The sequence below is a fragment of the Apium graveolens genome, chromosome 3 (genome assembly GCF_009905375.1).
Source record: "Apium graveolens cultivar Ventura chromosome 3, ASM990537v1, whole genome shotgun sequence".
NCBI classification, from domain to species: domain Eukaryota; kingdom Viridiplantae; phylum Streptophyta; class Magnoliopsida; order Apiales; family Apiaceae; genus Apium; species Apium graveolens.
Genome location: NC_133649.1, coordinates 481,173 through 501,008, shown reverse-complemented (window position 1 = coordinate 501,008; position 19,836 = coordinate 481,173). Strand labels below are relative to the sequence as shown.

General features: G+C 35.4%; 2 protein-coding genes across 2 annotated transcripts; one reads left to right on the top strand and one right to left on the bottom strand.

The window, feature by feature from the left end:
• The first annotated feature begins 811 nt into the window (after positions 1–811).
• Positions 812–3,828, top strand: LOC141711223 (fatty acid hydroperoxide lyase, chloroplastic-like). The gene is made up of 3 exons (XM_074513632.1): positions 812–1,447; positions 1,670–1,999; positions 2,551–3,828. The coding sequence occupies exons 1-3, from the start codon at positions 812–814 to the stop codon at positions 3,595–3,597; spliced, it is 2,013 nt and encodes a 670-aa protein (XP_074369733.1). The 3' UTR covers positions 3,598–3,828.
• A 4,960-nt stretch (positions 3,829–8,788) lies between these two features.
• LOC141711222 (uncharacterized) lies at positions 8,789–13,244 on the bottom strand. Its single transcript, XM_074513631.1, has 4 exons — positions 13,005–13,244; positions 9,618–9,807; positions 9,304–9,521; positions 8,789–9,172 (listed from the first exon to the last, which is right to left on the bottom strand). Exons 1-4 carry the CDS (start codon positions 13,242–13,244, stop codon positions 8,789–8,791), a joined length of 1,032 nt encoding a protein of 343 aa, XP_074369732.1.
• Between the last annotated feature and the right edge of the window lie 6,592 nt (positions 13,245–19,836).

The window sequence follows — 19,836 nt, the reverse complement described above, 5'->3', positions numbered from 1 at the left end:
TTTTATATTTCAATATTAAGTATATAGTGGGACGCTAATATTTTAAACTTAATAATTATAACAAAGCCTATAAATTATTTTAGATATTATAATAAATATGTGGTAAATTATATGCAATATCTTAAAGTTTATAAACGTATTTGCTTACTTATAACAAAGCCGAAAAACCTAAATCATTTGGGCTGTGATTTGTATATCGAATGAATACCTAACCCTAAGCCTAATACGATATTATATAGGCTCGAGATAAACGTGTGCGCTACTTCACGCGTAATTAAATAAAATGCATAATTAAATAAAATGCGTTAATTAATAGTCAAATACGTAACTGAATCAGATTATTATTACGCCAAATTAATTATAATAATTCGTAATAAAAAACGAATTAAGAATTTAAAAGCCTAAGCCCAGTGGAAATTAAATTTAGCAAAACTAGTCCGTAATTATTCGGGCCAATTTTCCGCTACATTCGTGTCCGCACGTCACACACGCGGGCAAGCTCGAAGGCTTCACAAGCAAATGACGATGAGTGGCATCAGAGCTAAGGCTTCCCATCTACGTTTCCAACAAGTGGCATCAGAGCTAAGATTTCGTTCGTGAAAAATGACGACGACAGTGCAACCAAATATTCCAAACTTGACGAGTATAAATTACAGGAACTGGAGTATTCAAATGAAAGTATTAATCGGTTCCTAAGACAATTGGGACATTGTCAAAAGCGGGTATGACGAGCCCACGGATGCAGCCGCTAAAGCAGTTCTGTCAAATACCGAGAAAACTGTGTTTAAGGAGTCCCGGAAAAAAGACAAAAATGCGTTATACACAATTTTTCAAGGTGATGATGAATCCACCTTTGAAAAACTTTCGGAGGAAAAAACATCAAAGAGTGCGTGGGAGATTTTGGAAAAATCATTCCAAGGAGTTGAAAAAGTTAAAAAAGGTGCGGCTCCAAGTGCTACGCTGGGAGTTTGAAAATTTAAAGATGACAAATTCTGGAAATATTGGTGAATTTGTTACGCGTTTGAAAATGGTGACAAATGAGATAAAAAGAAACGGGGAAAGTCTCGATGATGTTCGGGTAATGGAAAAATTACTCCATTTGTTGACAAGGAAATTTGATTACGTTGTTACTTCTATCGAGGAGTCAAAGGACTTGTTCACAATTTCCATTGATGAACTCGTAGGTTCACTTCAAGCTCACGAGCAGCGGATGAACCAGTATGATGATGCAAGCCATCTCGAGAAGGCGTTACAAAGTAAAGTATCCATTGGTGACAGTTCTAGCAGTAGCGGTTCTGTACGTGAAAAAGGTGGCTTTAGAGGTGGTTACCGAGGTGGACGAGGACGTGGAAGACAGTCTTTTAACAGAGGCCAGAATTCTGAAGGTTTTCAATCATCTGGTCATGGTCAAAATTTTAGAGGCCAGGAAGGGGTGGATTGCAACGAGGTGATAAATCTCAATTTCAATCTTATAATTATAATAAATTTGGTCACTTCAGTTATGAGTGTAGAGCACCAAAGGTGGAAGAAAGAAGTCATTTTGCTGCTGCAAAAGAAGATAAAAATGTTCCTCACTTATAAAAGAGACGAGGAAAGCAAGAAGAATGTTTGGTATCTTGACTGAGGGGCCAACAATCACATGACTGGTCATAAAGATTTATTTACGGAGATAAACGAGACCATCAATGTGGAAGTTACTTTTGGTGATTCGTCAAAAATTCCGGTCAAAGGAAAAGGTACAATTACAATTGTGTCAAAGAATGATGAGAACAAGAGCAGTGTGTTTCGAACTAATATTCCTCCTGCATTTCCATTTTTTACGTCTATTAATCCGAATATAATAGCTGTGCTTGATGTTAAATCCTTCTCTCATTTGTTCGATATGGAGCTTGTGGAGAAGAAAGATGTATTGGCCGGAGATTACATGCCGAGTACTAGCTTAACCGGAGATGTTCGTACTTGTATTTATCTTGATACCACTGAGCCCCGACATGCTCAGGTATGCATTTTGTTTTGTTTTTTCCAACTTGTATCCCGTACCTGAGAATTTCAAATTGGAAAATACTTGGGATACGGAATTGTGTACATAATGATATGTTGGGGGTTTTAATTGGAATGAGCTGTTGTATTTTGTATACAATTCTGTACACCTAACACTCCTCTTTTAAATAAAACGTATTTTAGTATACTACCTCGGTTCGACTGTTCCAACGGAATATATACATACATTATTTACACGTATTTCGATGATTTTATAAATATAGTTTCATAATGTTTTTTTTCAATTTTTTTTGAATAAAAGTTTAAATATAAAACTTTTATTAATTTTTTTTTTTAAAAATAATATTGTGAAATTATACTTTAAACGAGTATTGAAAAATGTGTCAAAAAGAAAGTAATATTAATTTATCGAACTACCCATGAGTTCAAGATGTACTTAAAAAATTGAATTGTTTTTATGAAACAAAAGTTATCATCACCGATCAAGAGTTCAAGTGTCAGGAGAAACATACATGTTTTTGACCTTAGTATTTTTGACAATGTTTGCAGCTGAAGAACTACATATTGGACATCCTAAAACGGAGCAGAAGCATATGGATCTCAACTCTCACCACAAACCTAGACACAACGTGGGAAACAATCTACTCCGACATCTCCAAATCAGAATCCAAAGACGCCGCCTTCGACGTGCCGTTAAAAAAGTTCCTCTTCAGCTTCCTAACTCGGTCCTTAACCGGAGCTGACTCATCAAAATCGCCCGAGTTATCCGAAAAAGGATACACTTATCTGGAACGCTGGCTCCTCATTCAAGTCATCCCAACTGTAAAACTCGGCCTTTGTCAGCCTTTCGAAGAAATTTTTCTCCACTCATTTACTTACCCTTCGTTTCTAGTAAACGGTGGCTATAACAAAGTAGCTGAGTTTATACGAAAAGAAGGTTCACAAGTGTTGCAAATAGGAATAACGGAGTTTGGACTCAGGGAAGAAGATGCACTTCATAACCTTATGTATGTACTAGGGTTCAATGCATTTGGTGGACTTTTAGCTTTTTTCCCAACTCTTATAAATTTTCTTGGAAATGATAAAATGTTGCAAGAGAAACTTAGGGAAGAAGTAAGAGATGCATGCAAGGGCGAGTCACTGAGTTTCAACTCAGTGAGTCAACTCGACCTGGTTAACTCGTTTGTTTACGAAGCTCTAAGACTCAACCCTCCCGTGCCCTTGCAGTTCGGAAGGGCGCGGAAGGATTTTACGCTGAGTTCGCATGACTCGGCATTTGAGGTGAAGAAAGGAGAGGTGATTTGCGGGTACCAACCTTTGGTTATGAGAGATGGGAAGGTGTTTGATGATCCGGAGAAATTTGTAGCCGATAGGTTTACGAAAGATAAAGGGACCGAGTTACTGAGTTATGTGTTCTGGTCGAATGGGTCGCAAACCGAGTCCCCGAGTGCGAATAACAAGCAGTGTCCTGCTAAAGATATTGTACCAATTACAGCGGCTTTATTTGTGGCTCATTTGTTTCAAAGGTATGATTCGTTCACGGTTGATTCTTCTGGCTCCAAGATCACTTCACTTGAAAAGGCTAAAAATATATGATCTCACATCGAATTCGTGTTGGAATTTGGAAGGGGAACATATGGTTGAAAAGTTGGTGCATCTGTGAATATATTTAATTATTATTTGTTTTTTAAAATTTATCGTTGGAATAAAAGAACTAAACATTACGGTGTTTGGGTTAGGTGAAATGCGAGCAAATTTGTGTATTTTTGTAGGTAATTACTTCGAAAGTATATTTGTTTTGCGGTGCTCAATTATTCGCGACTGATTGTATATATGAATATATATTTTTTTGTCCATATAATGAAATAATTTTAGATTTGTAAATGTTGGAATTACAGTTCAGATTTATGAGATAAAGAATTTATAAAATATAATTCGTAATAATTTTAAGTTTCTTGTATTATAGTTTTGACACGTTAATTAGGAGAAAAAACAATACATACTATTTTTAAACTTAATTGGTTAATAATTTATTCTCTGTCGTCCCAGGTACCTGGATTCGATCCTCGCTCACTCCGAGAATTTATGAGAACAAATACTCATTTGTAAGGCTATAAGCCATATTTGTCAAAAAAAAAATAGCGAGTCTGTCACCAGAGATGTTTAAAAAATCTGAAGCCCGAAATCCGATCCGGAAAAAAGCCAGAAAAGCCCGGTCCGGTTCGGCCCGACCCGCGGGCCTTAAATGGGCCTCCTTATTTCTCGAAAATCCGGCACAGCCCGAAACCCGAAAAGCCCGGATTTATAAAAGCCCGAATAAAAGCCCGGATTTATAAAAGCCCGAATAATAGACCGGATCGAAAAAGGCCCGGATAAAAGCCCGGGCTTTTGGAAAAGCCCGATTAAAAAAACCATTTTTGTATATAAAATTTGAAAATATACAATACTTTTTATGATTATTAAAATAATATATCATAATATTAGAAACAATTAAAGTATATATGATTATTTATATATTATATTAAAAATAATTATTTATTTCGGTGTCTAAACTACTCTATCTAATATATCAAAAATATTATTTTATCCGGTATTTAAACTACTCATAATTCGAGTTATAAAATATTAAAATATTTTTTAATATATATATAAAAAGCCCGGATAAAGCCCGGTTCGGCCCGGCCCGCGGGCCTAAAATGGGCCTTAAATTTCTTAGGAAGCCCGGCCCAACCCGATTTTTAAAAAAGCCCGGCACGATTCGTTTTAAAAAAAACCGGGCTTTTTAAAGTCCGGATAAAACCCGGCCCGATAGGCTTTTTGTTCATCTCTATGTGTCACATTCACGTTTGAGTTGTTATTAAACAAAATATCTCAACCGGATACTCCCTCTATTTTTTATACGTAGTTTGACTTTCTTGCACACAATTCTAACGCATTGATAAAATAATATTTTTCTAAATTTTCTTTTTCTAAATTAAAGTTTTAGTTATATATTTTTATTCACAAAAAGAAAAAATTAAAAATTATTATTCTAACTATACGGTCAAAACACTTAGAAATGTGTAAAAAAAGTCAAACGTCATCTAATAAAAAACCGAGGGAGTATTATTCAACAAAATTCAATGTCCATCATTTTTCACGTTCGATAGAGAATTACTCCATTAAACTATCAAGTAGTTGCACCAAAAAATAAAAAAACTATTGAATAGTCATTAAGAATAAAAACAACACATAAACTAACAAAATATTACTCCCTTCCAATTTTTTACATTTCTGGGATTCTTTATATTTCTGAGAAAGTGTTCAGCACACATTTTAATGTGCATAAAAAATATAGTTATGTAACTTAGTTTTACAATTTTCTTTTTCTAAATAAATGTTGAATGTTTAAATTTTAATTCAGAAAAACAAAATTGTAAAAAAATTTACAAAATTATACTTTATATGCATTTTAAAATGCGTGTCGGACACTCTATAAAAAATAAAACGTAAACAATTAAAAGAGACGAAAAAAATAAAATGTTAACAATTGAAAGGGACAGAGGCAGTAATAAATAAGGTGCAAAATAATTAGGAAGGATAAAAATTTGCTCCCAAGAGAATCCGGATCACTATCAACTTATGATCCTCATGACCCATCTATTTATCCCCTCCCCTAACTCGATGCCTCGATTTCGGAGGTCGACAAGTTATTGCCGGAGGATCCAAGGTGCACAAAATGTAACGCCAAGTTTTTGAGAGGGACACAGTCGTTAATTTGTATATACTGTGGCAGTAAAATGCAATTCGAGGATAATTTACCTGACCCCATTTCTTTTAGTTCCACCTTTGGCTGTCAATGGCTACTTCACTCCTTAGACTTGGATCAATCAGTAAGCATTCTTTCATATTTTTACGTGCATGTCAGCATGTGTGATGATCGGTGTTACGGATTTTGGAAAACGAAATTATTCGGTTGAGGTACCAATTTGCAATTTATCGGACGATTTTTAAAAAATCGAATGATTTATAGGCAATTTATCGGAAATCGGTAAAATTCGACAAATATTTTTAACCGAATTTTGAGCGATTTATCTGCGATTTTTGAAAAATCGGCTGATTTCTATAATAGAGGTTATGATCGAGGACAGAGGCGGAATTGGGGACTAATCTAAACCGAAGCCTGATTTTTAGTTATAGATCAGCACAAAATTTATTTTATGTCGTCCTGGCTAGTATAATTAGTGATGTTTCATTTTAGATCAGTCTATTTGGGAATCCTGTTCTATCAATGATTAAGGAATAAGAATAAAAAGATGCATGTGTGTATTTTGAATTTATCTTATAATGAATGCATTCTTATGCTTGTATCCTCGAGTCACTCCCCCACCCAGTATAGCTCATCTAGTTGATACCGGGATTATAAAGTATTATAACCCCAAGGACGCCATAGATTTGATTTCAAGTGAATGCTCAATTTAAGTAGGGGGTCATGACGGTGAGAGCTGTGCAATATGCATGTATATTTATACGTGCAAACATCAGTACTGATTTCTTTTTAATTCTGTATGAGTTCGTTAAGGTTATTTATATGCCATCTGAAGAGGTGCAATATTATTATGCAGGAAAGTGTTGGGTCATGCAGTAGAATTTTTGAAGTGAACAAAGAGCATATGTTACCAAAGCCAAAATTTACTTTACATGGTCTTTTAGATTTTCAAATCGCGTTGTCGGCTGAGTCCGAAAAGCCTAAAATATGTGTTATAAGCAAGGATTTGGACCAAAGCAGATCTTTGAATTTAACTGGAGCTTACCTGGGGAATATCTTTTCAAAATCTCCAAGTATGGTAAATATAAGTGTACCTGATAGACCCGCTACATGACATTGATCGACACGACAAATCACTTGATAATTGAAAAGATTATATCGGATATAGCTTGTATTCAAAATTGTTCTGCAACCATGAAAGGAAGAGATGCCAAAACACTGGTGATGATGAGATGAGCCAGATGATATGTGTCGAATTATAGCCATAGCTTACAAGACACTGAATTTATTAGCTTCTCATAGTCGAACGTATTCTCCACCTCACCTGATAATTAAGAACGGTGCTGCATAAAGAGCAACACTTATCTGTTTTGAAGTTATTATTGCCAACAGGACAAGTGTGCATTCTTTTTGTCAAATTCTGCTTGCTCCTTCAATGTGTTAATAAGGTTTTGTAGCATGCAAATTAATACTGCAGTCAGCTTTCATTTTTTGAAATGGAGTGGAAGGGGCTGAGTCTGTCATTGCTTCCATGTTGCTTAGCCTGTCACTTTAATCACTTATTCTGTCTGGTTACTGGCTGATGGAAGAATTTCTCACAGAAAGTACCATGCGAATTAGCAGTTTGAAGGGATTTAGTGCATCACAGATTAAAGTTTGTACGAAGATATGATTCTTATGTTTAATACCCTTTCTTCACTACCATGATAAACCTTTTAAGGCATTCTAGGTGCTGCACTGACTGTAGTGTGTAATTTTGTCCGTAGAGAGTCGGGCTTTTTCAGTTAAGAAATCAAGTTTAGAACTTACTGTTTCCCTAAGAATGATTGAGAGCCATATCTTTGGCCAGTTGAAGATTCTCAATTCAATAATGCAAATCATAATAAAAGGAATACTAGCATTTCGTTTTTGCCTGCAAAAGTGAATAGAAGTATGGCTTGAATTCATCCTGTTGACGTTCTTAACTTCTTATGCATCATATATGCTGAAATAAGTTGATCAAAACAAGTTACGAAGATGAGATTCATTAACAAGTACAAACGTAATTTCTAATTTAGGTAAGTCACATTTTTTAATCAACTCTGAATCATCTCTCAACGCACCTAAAATCAAAAGAAATCACACACTGTAACATACATTAAAAGAAGTACTTTGCACTGGGGACAGTAGAAACGCCTACTCAAGCCAACAAAGAGATGTAGTTTTGATCAACCTTGCGCCTAAAGAAGTATTAAAACTCCTGGAACATGCTTTCAGGCATCTATACCATAATTACGTTGACATCAGTTATTCTAACATCTCGAAAATCCTGTGATTTCACCGAGTCTTATCATTATCAATAAATTACGTATTGTCATGTTGTTCTTGATTTTAAAAATGTCAATTTTGTTTTCCTAAGCATGTTTTGCTAGTATTTTTATAATTTTGTCGAACTACAAAAGTTTGAGATGTTCTGGTTGCATCTTGTGTACTACCAGTATCCAAGTACAAACTTTGCTGCTGTTTAAGTTCAGATAAAGTGGATGATAGTTATATAATTTACGGCACACCTAATAATGATTCTTATTAGCAGATTTATATAACAGTGATACAAGTACTTCATAAGTTTTTATGCCATCTTGACCCTTTCTTGAAGAAAACATGTTATTGTCTTCAAATCATGATTATTACTTGTTACTTAACTATGGTGCTCCAAACACCTTCTGTAATCTGTTGACTCGCAGAGGCTGATCTTTAAGAAACCTTACTGAAACTTCAGTACGAAAATCTAGACTGAAACACTGATATTTCTGCAACATCATGTCAGCTTCAAAAGATATAAGATGTGTGGAAAGTTGAACTGACCCAAACCATTGGATATTTCACCGAGTTACACTCAGCCAAACCAGCTCGCTCGAGTACCTTTTTGGCATAAGATGACTGGCGAATTTGTATGAAACCACAGCCTCGAACAACCTCTAATCCCACGTAATACGATAGCTTACCCAAATCAGACATATCAAATTCTCTACCCATCTCCCCCTTGAATTTGAGGATGTCTCAAATATTTGCCCCTGTGAAAATTAGATCATCTACGTAGACTCCAACAATCTGCGAACCAGCTCCATCACGTTTGATATACACGACATTTTCAAAAGGGCATTTGATAAATCCCAACGTTAATAAATACTGATTTAACCGTGCATACCATGCTCGTGGAGCTTGGTAAAAACCATATAAAGCTTTCATCAATCGATAAACCATATGTTCTCGTCCTTCCTTTGCATAACCCTTTGGTTGAGAGATATAAACTTCTTCTTGTAACACTCCATTTAAAAAAGCTGATTTTACATCGAGGTGATGAACCTCCCAATTATGTTTGGCTGCCAAAGCTAGTGGTAAATTCACGGGTGCAAACACCTCCTCATAATCAATCCCATGTCGCTGCACATAACCCTTTGCAGCAATCCGGGCTGGGCTTTGTGTTTTGTGATTTCACCATGTTGATCAGTTTTCAGCTTAAAGACCTACTTTAAATCGATGGCCTTGTGACCCTTCGGCAGATTTGTGAGTACCCAGGTGTGATTTTTTTCGATAGCTTCTATTTCTTTGTCCATCGCATCTTTCCACTTAGGCTCTTTTATGGCTTGTTCAAAGCATACTGGCTCATCTATACCCATCAATAATAATTCCTCCTCAGCCATTTCGACTTCAGTCTTGTGATCATAAATATAATCAAGACTCCGAAACTTACGTGTTGTCACACTGTCATCATATGCATCTCTAGGTACATCTGTATTTGTTGAGCCGAGTTGAGAACTACTTTGAGTTTGCTACAAAGGTGTGTTTGGTGACCGGATTTCAACCTCTGGAACCGTTATGGGCTCACTTGTAACATCATGTAAAATTGTTTCAGGAAAATCAAATATATATTTGTCCCCTCCAGGTGCTTCAACATTGATTGTAGTCTCCCAACACCATCCCTTATCTTCATTGAACACCACATCTCTACTGATATGAATCTTTCGAGCAACAGGATCGAATAACCGGTACGCTTTGGTGCCTGGTTGTAACACCCCCTTCTTTAAATAGAAGGGAGATATTACTTAAAATCCAAAAACCTGCAAACATAGCACTAATATATTTCTAAATAATAATTAAACAGTCCGAAATCTCAAAAATAATATTAAATCTCCAAACAGTCTAAACCAATAATATAAATGAGAAATCTGTAAATAAATAATTAAGTCTAATTAAAGATAAAATTCTGAAATCTTAATCAACGAATTGGGGTAGCTTTGCATCACACAGTCCCAGATCCCCCTAAGCACCTGCCAGAAAAAGAATATGACATGAGCCAAATGCCCAGTACGGATTTAGAATACAGTTTACAAAATAAAGAGATCAGAAATAAATAATTTGTAATTTATAATAAATCAACAATTTTTAAAATAAGTAAGGCTGAAATAACGAGGGGTTAGGATATTTCATACCGAGATCAGAACAAATACAAATACACACATCATAGGGTACCTAATGTGTGCAACAGAATGGATAACGTGTACGGCATATACAACGTCACCATAAATCAAATCACAAATCAAACTCTGGGTGCACCCACGTATCCTGAACAAATATCAAATGCACAAAAGGTCCTCCCAAGGGCTAACAGAAGGATACACCGTAACCAATCACACTGTCACGGAAGTGTCATGTCACTGGTGTCGCAATGACATGGCTGTAGTACCCCTACAGATGGTTAACTCGGTATACCCTAAATCACACTAAGGGTCCAAATAAAATAATTCTCGCAGAATTTAAAATCATCTCAGACAAATAATTGAATTTCCAAAATAGAGGGTGTCATAGATAAATTTTGAAAACCGCATAAACAGATATTTAAAATTTCCAAATCAATTTTAAAATAATTTTCGGAAGTCAGAAAAAGTCAAATCAAATATTGAATGAGCAGGTTACAGAAGAACTGAACTAATCAAATATTTCTAAATGCTAAGTGGAGTAGCGCTGAATAAAAAGGGGACAGAGTCCGTACTTGGAATATCGAAACTAAAATACTATCAAGATCCGCAAACAATCCGGTAAATCCCGACCCGCAATCTAAATACAAAATTATAATTTATGATTAATATGCATTTTATTTAATCATTTAATAATTAATCATTACTACTTAAAATCTATTTATGTAACCTTTAATCATGTAACTAACCTATACAGTACAGTTTTGACACATGATAATCAACTAGGCTGAACAAAACTACATCATTGTATTCTAGTCTATTGCGATACGAAAAGGTGATCATGTAAATAATTTAATTGATAAACTAACTATTACCCCAAAATGTATAAGTCCCCGAAATAGTATTAAAATTGAGAGGACATGTACTACCTGACCAATTAATCACCTGACCAAATAATAATATAACAACATATTACTCTATTAATTTACTAATAATACAAGTCATAATAAAATTAAGCAAAACAAATACTTATTTAAATAACGTATGTTTGGCCTTAAATATGTACATCCTCACCTAAACGTGACATAGCTCACATTCTTTTTATATAGTAACTTACATAATTTTAACGACTCAAAATATACATCTAATTTATGTATTTTATGATGCAAATTACAAGACATTTCATTGATTACACAACTCAGCTAGCACAATCTTTGGGGAAAAATAAAATAAAATCATGTATCAAAGAACAAACTAAAATAATATTTAATTATGAAATGAACTTATATTAAAATAATCACCGCATGATATTAATGGTTAAGAAAATATGAAAACACACCTTGAATAAACTAGAGACCATTAAATTGATATACAAGATAAGTGATAAAAGAAACACACACAGGGGAACGCCACACACAAGATGATGTAGATAATATAATATTCTTAAAACTTATTCTTTGTTGATGTTGATGTTGTAGAACCTAGCACGCGAATAACAAAAGCAAATATTATATTAACCTAATAATATACTACAAGAATTGCGTGTATGCTATTCTCAACCATATGACACATAAAAGAGTACCTTTTTGATTTACTATAAAGCTATGACAATCTATCTTCGTTATTAGTCCCTTGCCTCTCTCTACTTTGCTCTGCCTTACTCTTCTCTGGGGAATCCACTGCCTCTTCTTTGTTTTTCTTTTTTTTTTCTTTTTCACCTCGGCGGCCTATTAAATTTCAAGGTTTTTGATAATAATGTGTGAATCTTGTTTAAGAGATGTGCTGATTATATATATAGATCATGTATCACTCCTTTTTCTAATCTAATTACCAAATCAAAACAAATTCTTTTATAACTCTTATTCTAAATTAAATCAAATTCTTCACTTCTATTATTATTATTATTATTATTATTATTAAATTTCACGTATATTACATATATACCCCCTTAAAAAGGATTCCGTCCCCTGAATCAAACGAAACTAAATACTCATACTAGATTCGAACAAATGCGAATATTTCTCACGGATAGATTCTTCTAACTCCCAAGTCGCCTCTCTCTCAGAATGATTTTTCCACAAAACCTTCACAAACGGAATGGTGTTCTTCCTCAAAACTCGCCCTTCTCGAGCTAAGATAGCCTCAGCTTCTTCCTCACAAGAAAGATCTTCTCTAATCTTATGCAATGGATACTGAACTACGTGTAATGGATGATATTTATAGCCCCTCAAAACAGACACATGAAACACATTATGCACATGAGATAGTTGTGGTGGCAACCCAACTCTATAAGATACTTCCCCTACTTTCTCCATAACGTCGAAAGGGCCAATATATCTTAGACTAAGCTTTTCCTTCATACCAAAATATTTCACACCCTTACAAGGAGGACACCTTCAAGAACACATGATCACCTAGCTCAAATCCACCAAACTTCTGATGTTGATCCGCATAACTCTTTTGACGAGATCGAGCTTCCTTTAAACTTTCTTTAACTTTCTCCACCTTCTCATTAGTGATTCTAACTAGCTCTTGTCCTTCAATGACTCTCTCTCCAACCTCATCCCAACAAGATGGTGCTCTACACCTCCTACCATATAAAGCCTCAAATGGTGGCATACCAATACTCGCGTGCCAGCTATTATTGTACGCAAACTCGACAAGATACAAATATTTATCCCAATCACCTGTCCACTCCAAAGCACAAGCCCTCAACATATCTTCCAATGTCTGAATCGTCCTCTCCGATTATCCATCGGTCGTTGGATGATAAGTTGTACTAAAATTAAGCCTTGTACCCCAAGCATGTTGGAAACCCTTCCAAAACCGTGATGTAATCTCGTATCCCTATCAGAAACTATCGACACAGGTACACCATGCACTCTAACAATACCTCGCAGAAAAATCTCTGTCAACTCATGAACATGAGTAGTCTCTCTAATAGGCAAGAAGTGAGTGGACTTAGTAAGTCTATCAACCACCACCCATATGACATCGTTCTTCTCGAAAGTCCTCGGCAAATGAGTCACAAAATCCATAGTATGTTTTCCCACTTCAAACTGGAATATCTAGCTGCTGCAACAATCCACTAGGCCTCTGATGGTCTATCTTCACTTGTTGACATGTAAGACATTTTCCCACAAATTCTGCTATATCTCTCTTCATTCCACTCCACCAAAAGTGCTTCTTCAATCTCCATACATCTTGGTGGAACCAGACCTCATGTGGTGTAATAGATGACAAAGCTCGTATGGGTAATTTGTTTAACACATAAACAGCCCTGCCTGACAGCCTCCCCCTAAAAGTTGCTGGAACTTGTCTCTCTTTAATATACTCCTCGCCATAGCTACAACGGTTCGATTACGGCGCTCTACAACACCGTTTGTTTTGGTGTGTAGGGCCCTGTATAGTGCCTCAAAATCCCATGTTCATTGCAAAATGTTTCGAACTTCTTAGAGCAAAATTCTCCCCCGGTCAGATCTCAAAACCTGTATGCCCTGTTTTGCCCCATTTTCACTAACAACTTGAATTTTTAAAGCCTCAGATTTGATTTTAACATATAAACCCACATCATATGTGTATAATCATCAACGGTAAGCATACAAAATTGATTATCAGCTGGGGTAGATGGTGTTATTTGTCCACACAAATCGATATAAATCAATTCAAGACCGTGCTTTGCAACAAAACTAGTTTTAGAGGGAAATGGCTTACGAGTTTGCTTTGACATGAGACATCTGCTGCAATTTTATTTGGGCTGAACTAGTGAAGTAGACCATGTGCCATCTGATTTTTACACATCACATTCATTGCTTTAAAATTTACATGGCCCAGGCATTTGTGTCATAGCCACGGAGCCTCCTCACCTTGTGTCAGTAAGCATCTGTTTCGGGCTTCTTTAATTTGAATTTTATATATACGATTTCCAGATCTCTTCACCTGCATAAGAAGTATTCCATACCTATCATAAAGCCACAAATGTTCTCCACTCAATACAACCCGGTTTCCTTCTTCTCACAGCTGCCCCAAGTTAATGATATTGCTTCGCAATGTTGGTATGAAAGTATACTCGTGCAAGTCTCTCGTTTCACCATTATTACACTTGATTTTAATAGAACCTTACCATTTAATCTTGACCCTCGAACCATCTCTAAATTTTACTTCTCCTTTAATTTTTTTGTCCAGCTTCTTAAACTTTTCACGACATCCTGTCATATGGTTACTAGCCCCGTTGTCTAGATACCATATACTTTCCTCTACTCCTTTGCCAATTTTCGAGTCCTCGTTCTCGGTTAACATGATCACCTCTTCTTCAATTTTCTTTCAAACAACCATGAGCAAGGCAGGTTCATCATCTGTCAGTTGTGTCAAGTTCACTTCACTTCTATTATATTATTATTATTATTATTATTAAATTTCACGTATATACATATATACCCCCTTAAAAAGGATTCCGTCCCCTGAATCAAACGAAAACTAAATACTCGTACTAGATTCGAACAAATGCGAATATTTCTCACGGATAGATTCTTCTAACTCCCAAGTCGCCTCTCTATCAGAATGATTTTTCCACAAAACCTTCACAAACGGAATGGTGTTCTTCCTCAAAACTCGCCCTTCTCGAGCTAAGATAGCCTCAGCTTCTTCCTCACAAGAAAGATCTTCTCTAATCTTATGCAATGGATACTGAACTACGTGTAATGGATGATATTTATAGCCCCTCAAAACAGACACATGAAACACATTATGCACATGAGATAGTTGTGGTGGCAACCCAACTCTATAAGATACTTCCCCTACTTTCTCTATAACGTCGAAAGGGCCAATATATCTTAGACTAAGCTTTCCCTTCATACCAAAATATTTCACACCCTTACAAGGAGACACCTTCAAGAACACATGATCACCTAGCTCAAATCCACCAAACTTCTGATGTTGATCCGCATAACTCTTTTGACGAGATCGAGCTTCCTTTAAACTTTCTTTAAACTTTCTCCACCTTCTCATTAGTGATTCTAACTAGCTCTTGTCCTTCAATGACTCTCTCTCCAACCTCATCCCAACAAGATGGTGCTCTACACCTCCTACCATATAAAGCCTCAAATGGTGGCATACCAATACTCGCGTGCCAGCTATTATTGTACGCAAACTCGACAAGATACAAATATTTATCCCAATCACCTGTCCACTCCAAAGCACAAGCCCTCAACATATCTTCCAATGTCTGAATCGTCCTCTCTCCGATTATCCATCGGTCGTTGGATGTAAGTTTACTAAAATTAAGCCTTGTACCCAAGCATGTTGGAAACCCTTCCAAAACCGTGATGTAAATCTCGTATCCATATCAGAAACTATCGACACAGGTACACCATGCACTCTAACAATACCTCGCTGAAAAAATCCTCTGTCACTCATGAACATGAGTAGTCTCTCCTAATAGGCAAGAAGTGAGTGGACTTAGTAAGTCTATCAACCACCACCCATATGACATCGTTCTTCTCGAAAGTCCTCGGCAAATGAGTCACAAAATCCATAGTTAATGTTTTCCCACTTCCAAACTGGAATATCTAGCTGCTGCACACCAATCCACTAGGGCCTCTGAGGGTCCTATCTTCACTTTTTGACATGTAAGGACATTTTCCCACAAATTCTGCTATATCTCTCCTTCATTCCACTCCACCCAAAAAGTGCTTCTTCAAAATCTCCATACATCTTGGTGGAACCAGACCTCATGTGGTTGTAATAGATGACAAAGCTCGTATGGGTAATTTGTTTAACACATAAACAGCCTGCCTGACAGCCTCCCCCTAAAAGTTTGCTGGAACTTGTCTCTCTTTTTAATATACTTCTCGCCATAGCTACAACGGTTCGATTACGGCGCTCTACCACACCACCGTTTTGTTTTGGTGTGTAGGGCCCTGTATAGTGCCTCAAATCCCATGTTCATTGCAAAATGTTTCGAACTTCTTAGAGCAAAATTCTCCCCCCGGTCAGATCTCAAAACCTGTATGCCCTGTTTTGCCCCATTTTCACTAACAACTTGAATTTTTAAAGCCTCAGATTTTGATTTTAACATATAAACCCCACATCAATATTGTATAATCATCAACGGTAAGCATACAAATTGATTATCAGCTGGGGGTAGTGGTGTTATTTGTCCACACAAATCGATATAATCAATTCAAGGACCGGGCTTTGCAACAAAAACAGTTTTAGAGGGAAATGGCTTACGAGTTTGCTTTGACATGAGACATCTGCTGCAATTTTATTTGGGATGAACTAGTGAAGGTAGACCATGTGCCATCTGATTTTTACACATCACATTCATTGCTTTAAAATTTACATGGCCCAGGCATTTGTGTCATAGCCCGGAGCCTCCTCCACCTTGTGTCAGTAAGCATCTGTTTCGGGCTTCTTTAATATTGAATTTTATATATACGATTTCCAGATCTCTTCACCTGCATAAGAAGTATTCCACACCTATCATAAAGCCACAAATGTTCTCCACTCAATACAACCCGGTTTCCTTCTTCTCACAGCTGCCCCAAGTTAATGATATTGCTTCGCAATGTTGGTATGAAGTATACTCCGTGCAAGTCTCTCGTTTCACCATTATTACACTTGATTTTAATAGAACCTTACCATTTAATCTTGACCCTCGAACCATCTCTAAATTTTACTTCTCCTTTAATTTTTTTGTCCAGCTTCTTAAACTTTTCACGACATCCTGTCATATGGTTACTAGCCCCGTTGTCTAGATACCATATACTTTCCTCTACTCCTTTACCAATTTTCGAGTCATCGTTCTCGGTTAACATGATCACCTCTTCTTCAATTTTCTTTCAAACAACCATGAGCAAGGCAGGTTCATCATCTGTCAGTTGTGTCAAGTTCACTTCACCCCTTTGTGGCCTATTTTTCCTTGGCTTTTGACACTCCACCGCGAAGTGACCATAAGCTCAACAGTTAAAACATTTGACCTGACTCCTGTCACGAACAATATTTCGACTGTCCTTCACTCGATAATCATTAACCACCTGGAAAAGTGTTTTTCCCATTCTTCTTTAACCAATCTTCTCGTGTTAAAAGGAGTTTGTTGTCTTATTTTCTTTCTTCTACCACTCTTCTTCGGTTAGAAGCAGTTGTGGTCCTTCACTGGTCTCCGTTTGTAATTGTATTTGCTCCTCGTGAGCCTTCAATGAGCCTGTGACTTCATCTACCGATATGGCTTCCAGATTCCCAAATTGCTCAATAGCTGATACAATTTGCAAAAATCTGGTTGGCACGGTTCTTAGAAATTTCTTCATGACATATTCCTTACCTATTATTTCTCCCAATGATCTGATGTTAGTGACCAGACCATTAGGTCTCATACAGAAATCATCGATGTGTTCCTAGTCGTTCATCTTTAGTGCCTCAAACTCTGCTTTAAGTGTTTGCGCCTTGTCTTTCTTGACCTTGTCTGCACCTTGACTGATAATCTTGATCGCTGTCCAGGCCTCCTTGGATGATTTCTTTTCGGCCAAAGCCAACAGTATGTCATCCGGGATCCCTTGGTAGACGATAGTCAATGCTCTTTTGTCTATTTTCTCTTCAATGGGAGCCTTTGGATCTTTAGGCTCGACGACATCCCAGACTCCATAAGCCTGTATAATCACCTTCAATTTTAAAGCCCAAACCGTATAATTTGTCTTAGTAAGCATTGGATAACTTAGTCCATAGTTCCCTTTCTTACTTCTGCTTGACTCCGCCTTCGACTCCATCTTCGTTAGCAGGAAAGATACGTGTAGTAGCTCTGATACCAGATATAAGATTTAAACTGAAAATAAAGATACTGAATCAATGATCACAGATATGGAAAACTTGCAACTTTGTTATTGATAACAGAAAATGGAAATACAGAGTACATAATAGCAAAACTCTAAACACGTTCATACAAATTAGGTGCTGATCCTAGTTTTCCTCCACTACTCTCCTAAAAACAATCAACTACTTTGACTTATTCAAAATATTCCAACGTTCACAAATAAACACTGGTTTATTTCCTAAACAATTCGGACACATCGATATTAAATACGTTTAAATTAAATAAAGTCTAACATATATCAAGAAACTACTTGCCCCATACAACACCTACAACACCTGCACAAATTGCTAGTCATACTCGGAAGTTTGGATTGAATAAGAATTGAACTCCTAGCGAGAAAGGAAAAGGCGAGGCTAGTATCTGAACCTAGCTTTTGGATTCTCAGAATTTGGTGCCAAACTAAGTCCTCCAGGAGTATTTTATTTTAAATAATATCAACAATTACAATAATAATACTAGTTACTCTGGGTTTGTTAAACTAATAATAATGAGGATGGTTTCTATTTTGTGTAGAATGATCCTGTTTGTTTTAAAAATATGTAATAGTTAAGTATTTTATTTATATTATGTAACATACATAATACCCACAATAATGCATCAGTATAAATAAATTGGTGTAAAATTTATCCCCTTTTTCTTACTTACGTTTGGTTAGTAGTAATTAAATGGACAAAAAGTAATGCATTTTGACACATGAAAAAAATCATATGAAAAAAATATTATATGTACAAATATCAAATTTGTAAATCAAATTTTGTTTTGATTATGACATTAAATTATTTAAGGCATGAGTGCCCTTTATTTTTTGATAAAAATTGTAAGTTGCATAACAACTTTAACTTATACAAGGTCTCATACTACTATAAATTATATATAATTCAATCGTAATATATAATATTAATTAATGTATGACCTGAAAATAAAAAATAAGGATGTCACAAGCAAATATTGTTTTATATGGTTTTGCTTCACACTTAAAATAAGGATTAACTAAATTATCTAATATTCTTAAGTAACTTTCATTACAAAGTTATTATATATGAACTAATTTATATATTTATTTTTAGTATGATACATGTTCAAAAACATTTTATGTATACTAAATCATGAACTTAAGATAATTGAGAAGAAAATAATAATTTATTTCACAATATTAGATTTATTAATATGCACTTTGTATATATGCCAAATATGTTTTTGGGATATGTTTTGCAACATTCATAAATTATTTTAAAATTAAAAATATGTGGTAAATCATGCTTCCTGAGTAGATTATTAACATTTCAAACTCTTATCTAATATAGTTCATGAACTCATTTTTTTAAAACCAATTTTAATATGTGAACTTTTATTCAGAAGTTTTTTTCTAAATAAGTATGAAACTATCCTAAATAAGAGTGGATGCCGAACTTTCTATTTTATATTTCAATATTAAGTATATCGGGGACGCTAATATTTTAAACTTAATAATTATAACAAAGCCTATAAATTATTTTAGATATTATAATAAATATGTGGTAAATTATATGCAATATCTTAAAGTTTATAAACGTATTTGCTTACTTATAACAAAGCCGAAAAACCTAAATCATTTCGGCTGTGATTTGTATATCGAATGACTAACCCTAAGCCTAATACGATATTATATAGGCTCGAGATAAACGTCCTACTTACACGCGTAATTAAATAAAATGCATATAATAAAAACCGTAATTAATAATCAAACTAAATAATAATAATTAAGATTAATATCAAAACTTTTT

Bases quoted from the DNA above. Each gene is read 5' to 3' on its own strand.
- LOC141711222 (XM_074513631.1), bottom strand. From the start codon at position 13,244: ATGGATTTTGTGACTCATTTGCCGAGGACTTTCGAGAAGAACGATGTC. The intron at 9,522-9,617 runs GTGAGCCCATAA...CAACAAATACAG, and splicing joins AATTTTACATGATGTTACAA to ATGTACCTAGAGATGCATAT. The intron at 9,173-9,303 runs GTACTCACAAAT...GGTTATGTGCAG, and splicing joins TCGAAAAAAATCACACCTGG to CGACATGGGATTGATTATGA.
- LOC141711223 (XM_074513632.1), top strand. From the start codon at position 812: ATGCGTTATACACAATTTTTCAAGGTGATGATGAATCCACCTTTGAAA. The intron at 1,448-1,669 runs GTGATAAATCTC...TTATTTACGGAG, and splicing joins AAGGGGTGGATTGCAACGAG to ATAAACGAGACCATCAATGT. The intron at 2,000-2,550 runs GTATGCATTTTG...CAATGTTTGCAG, and splicing joins CTGAGCCCCGACATGCTCAG to CTGAAGAACTACATATTGGA.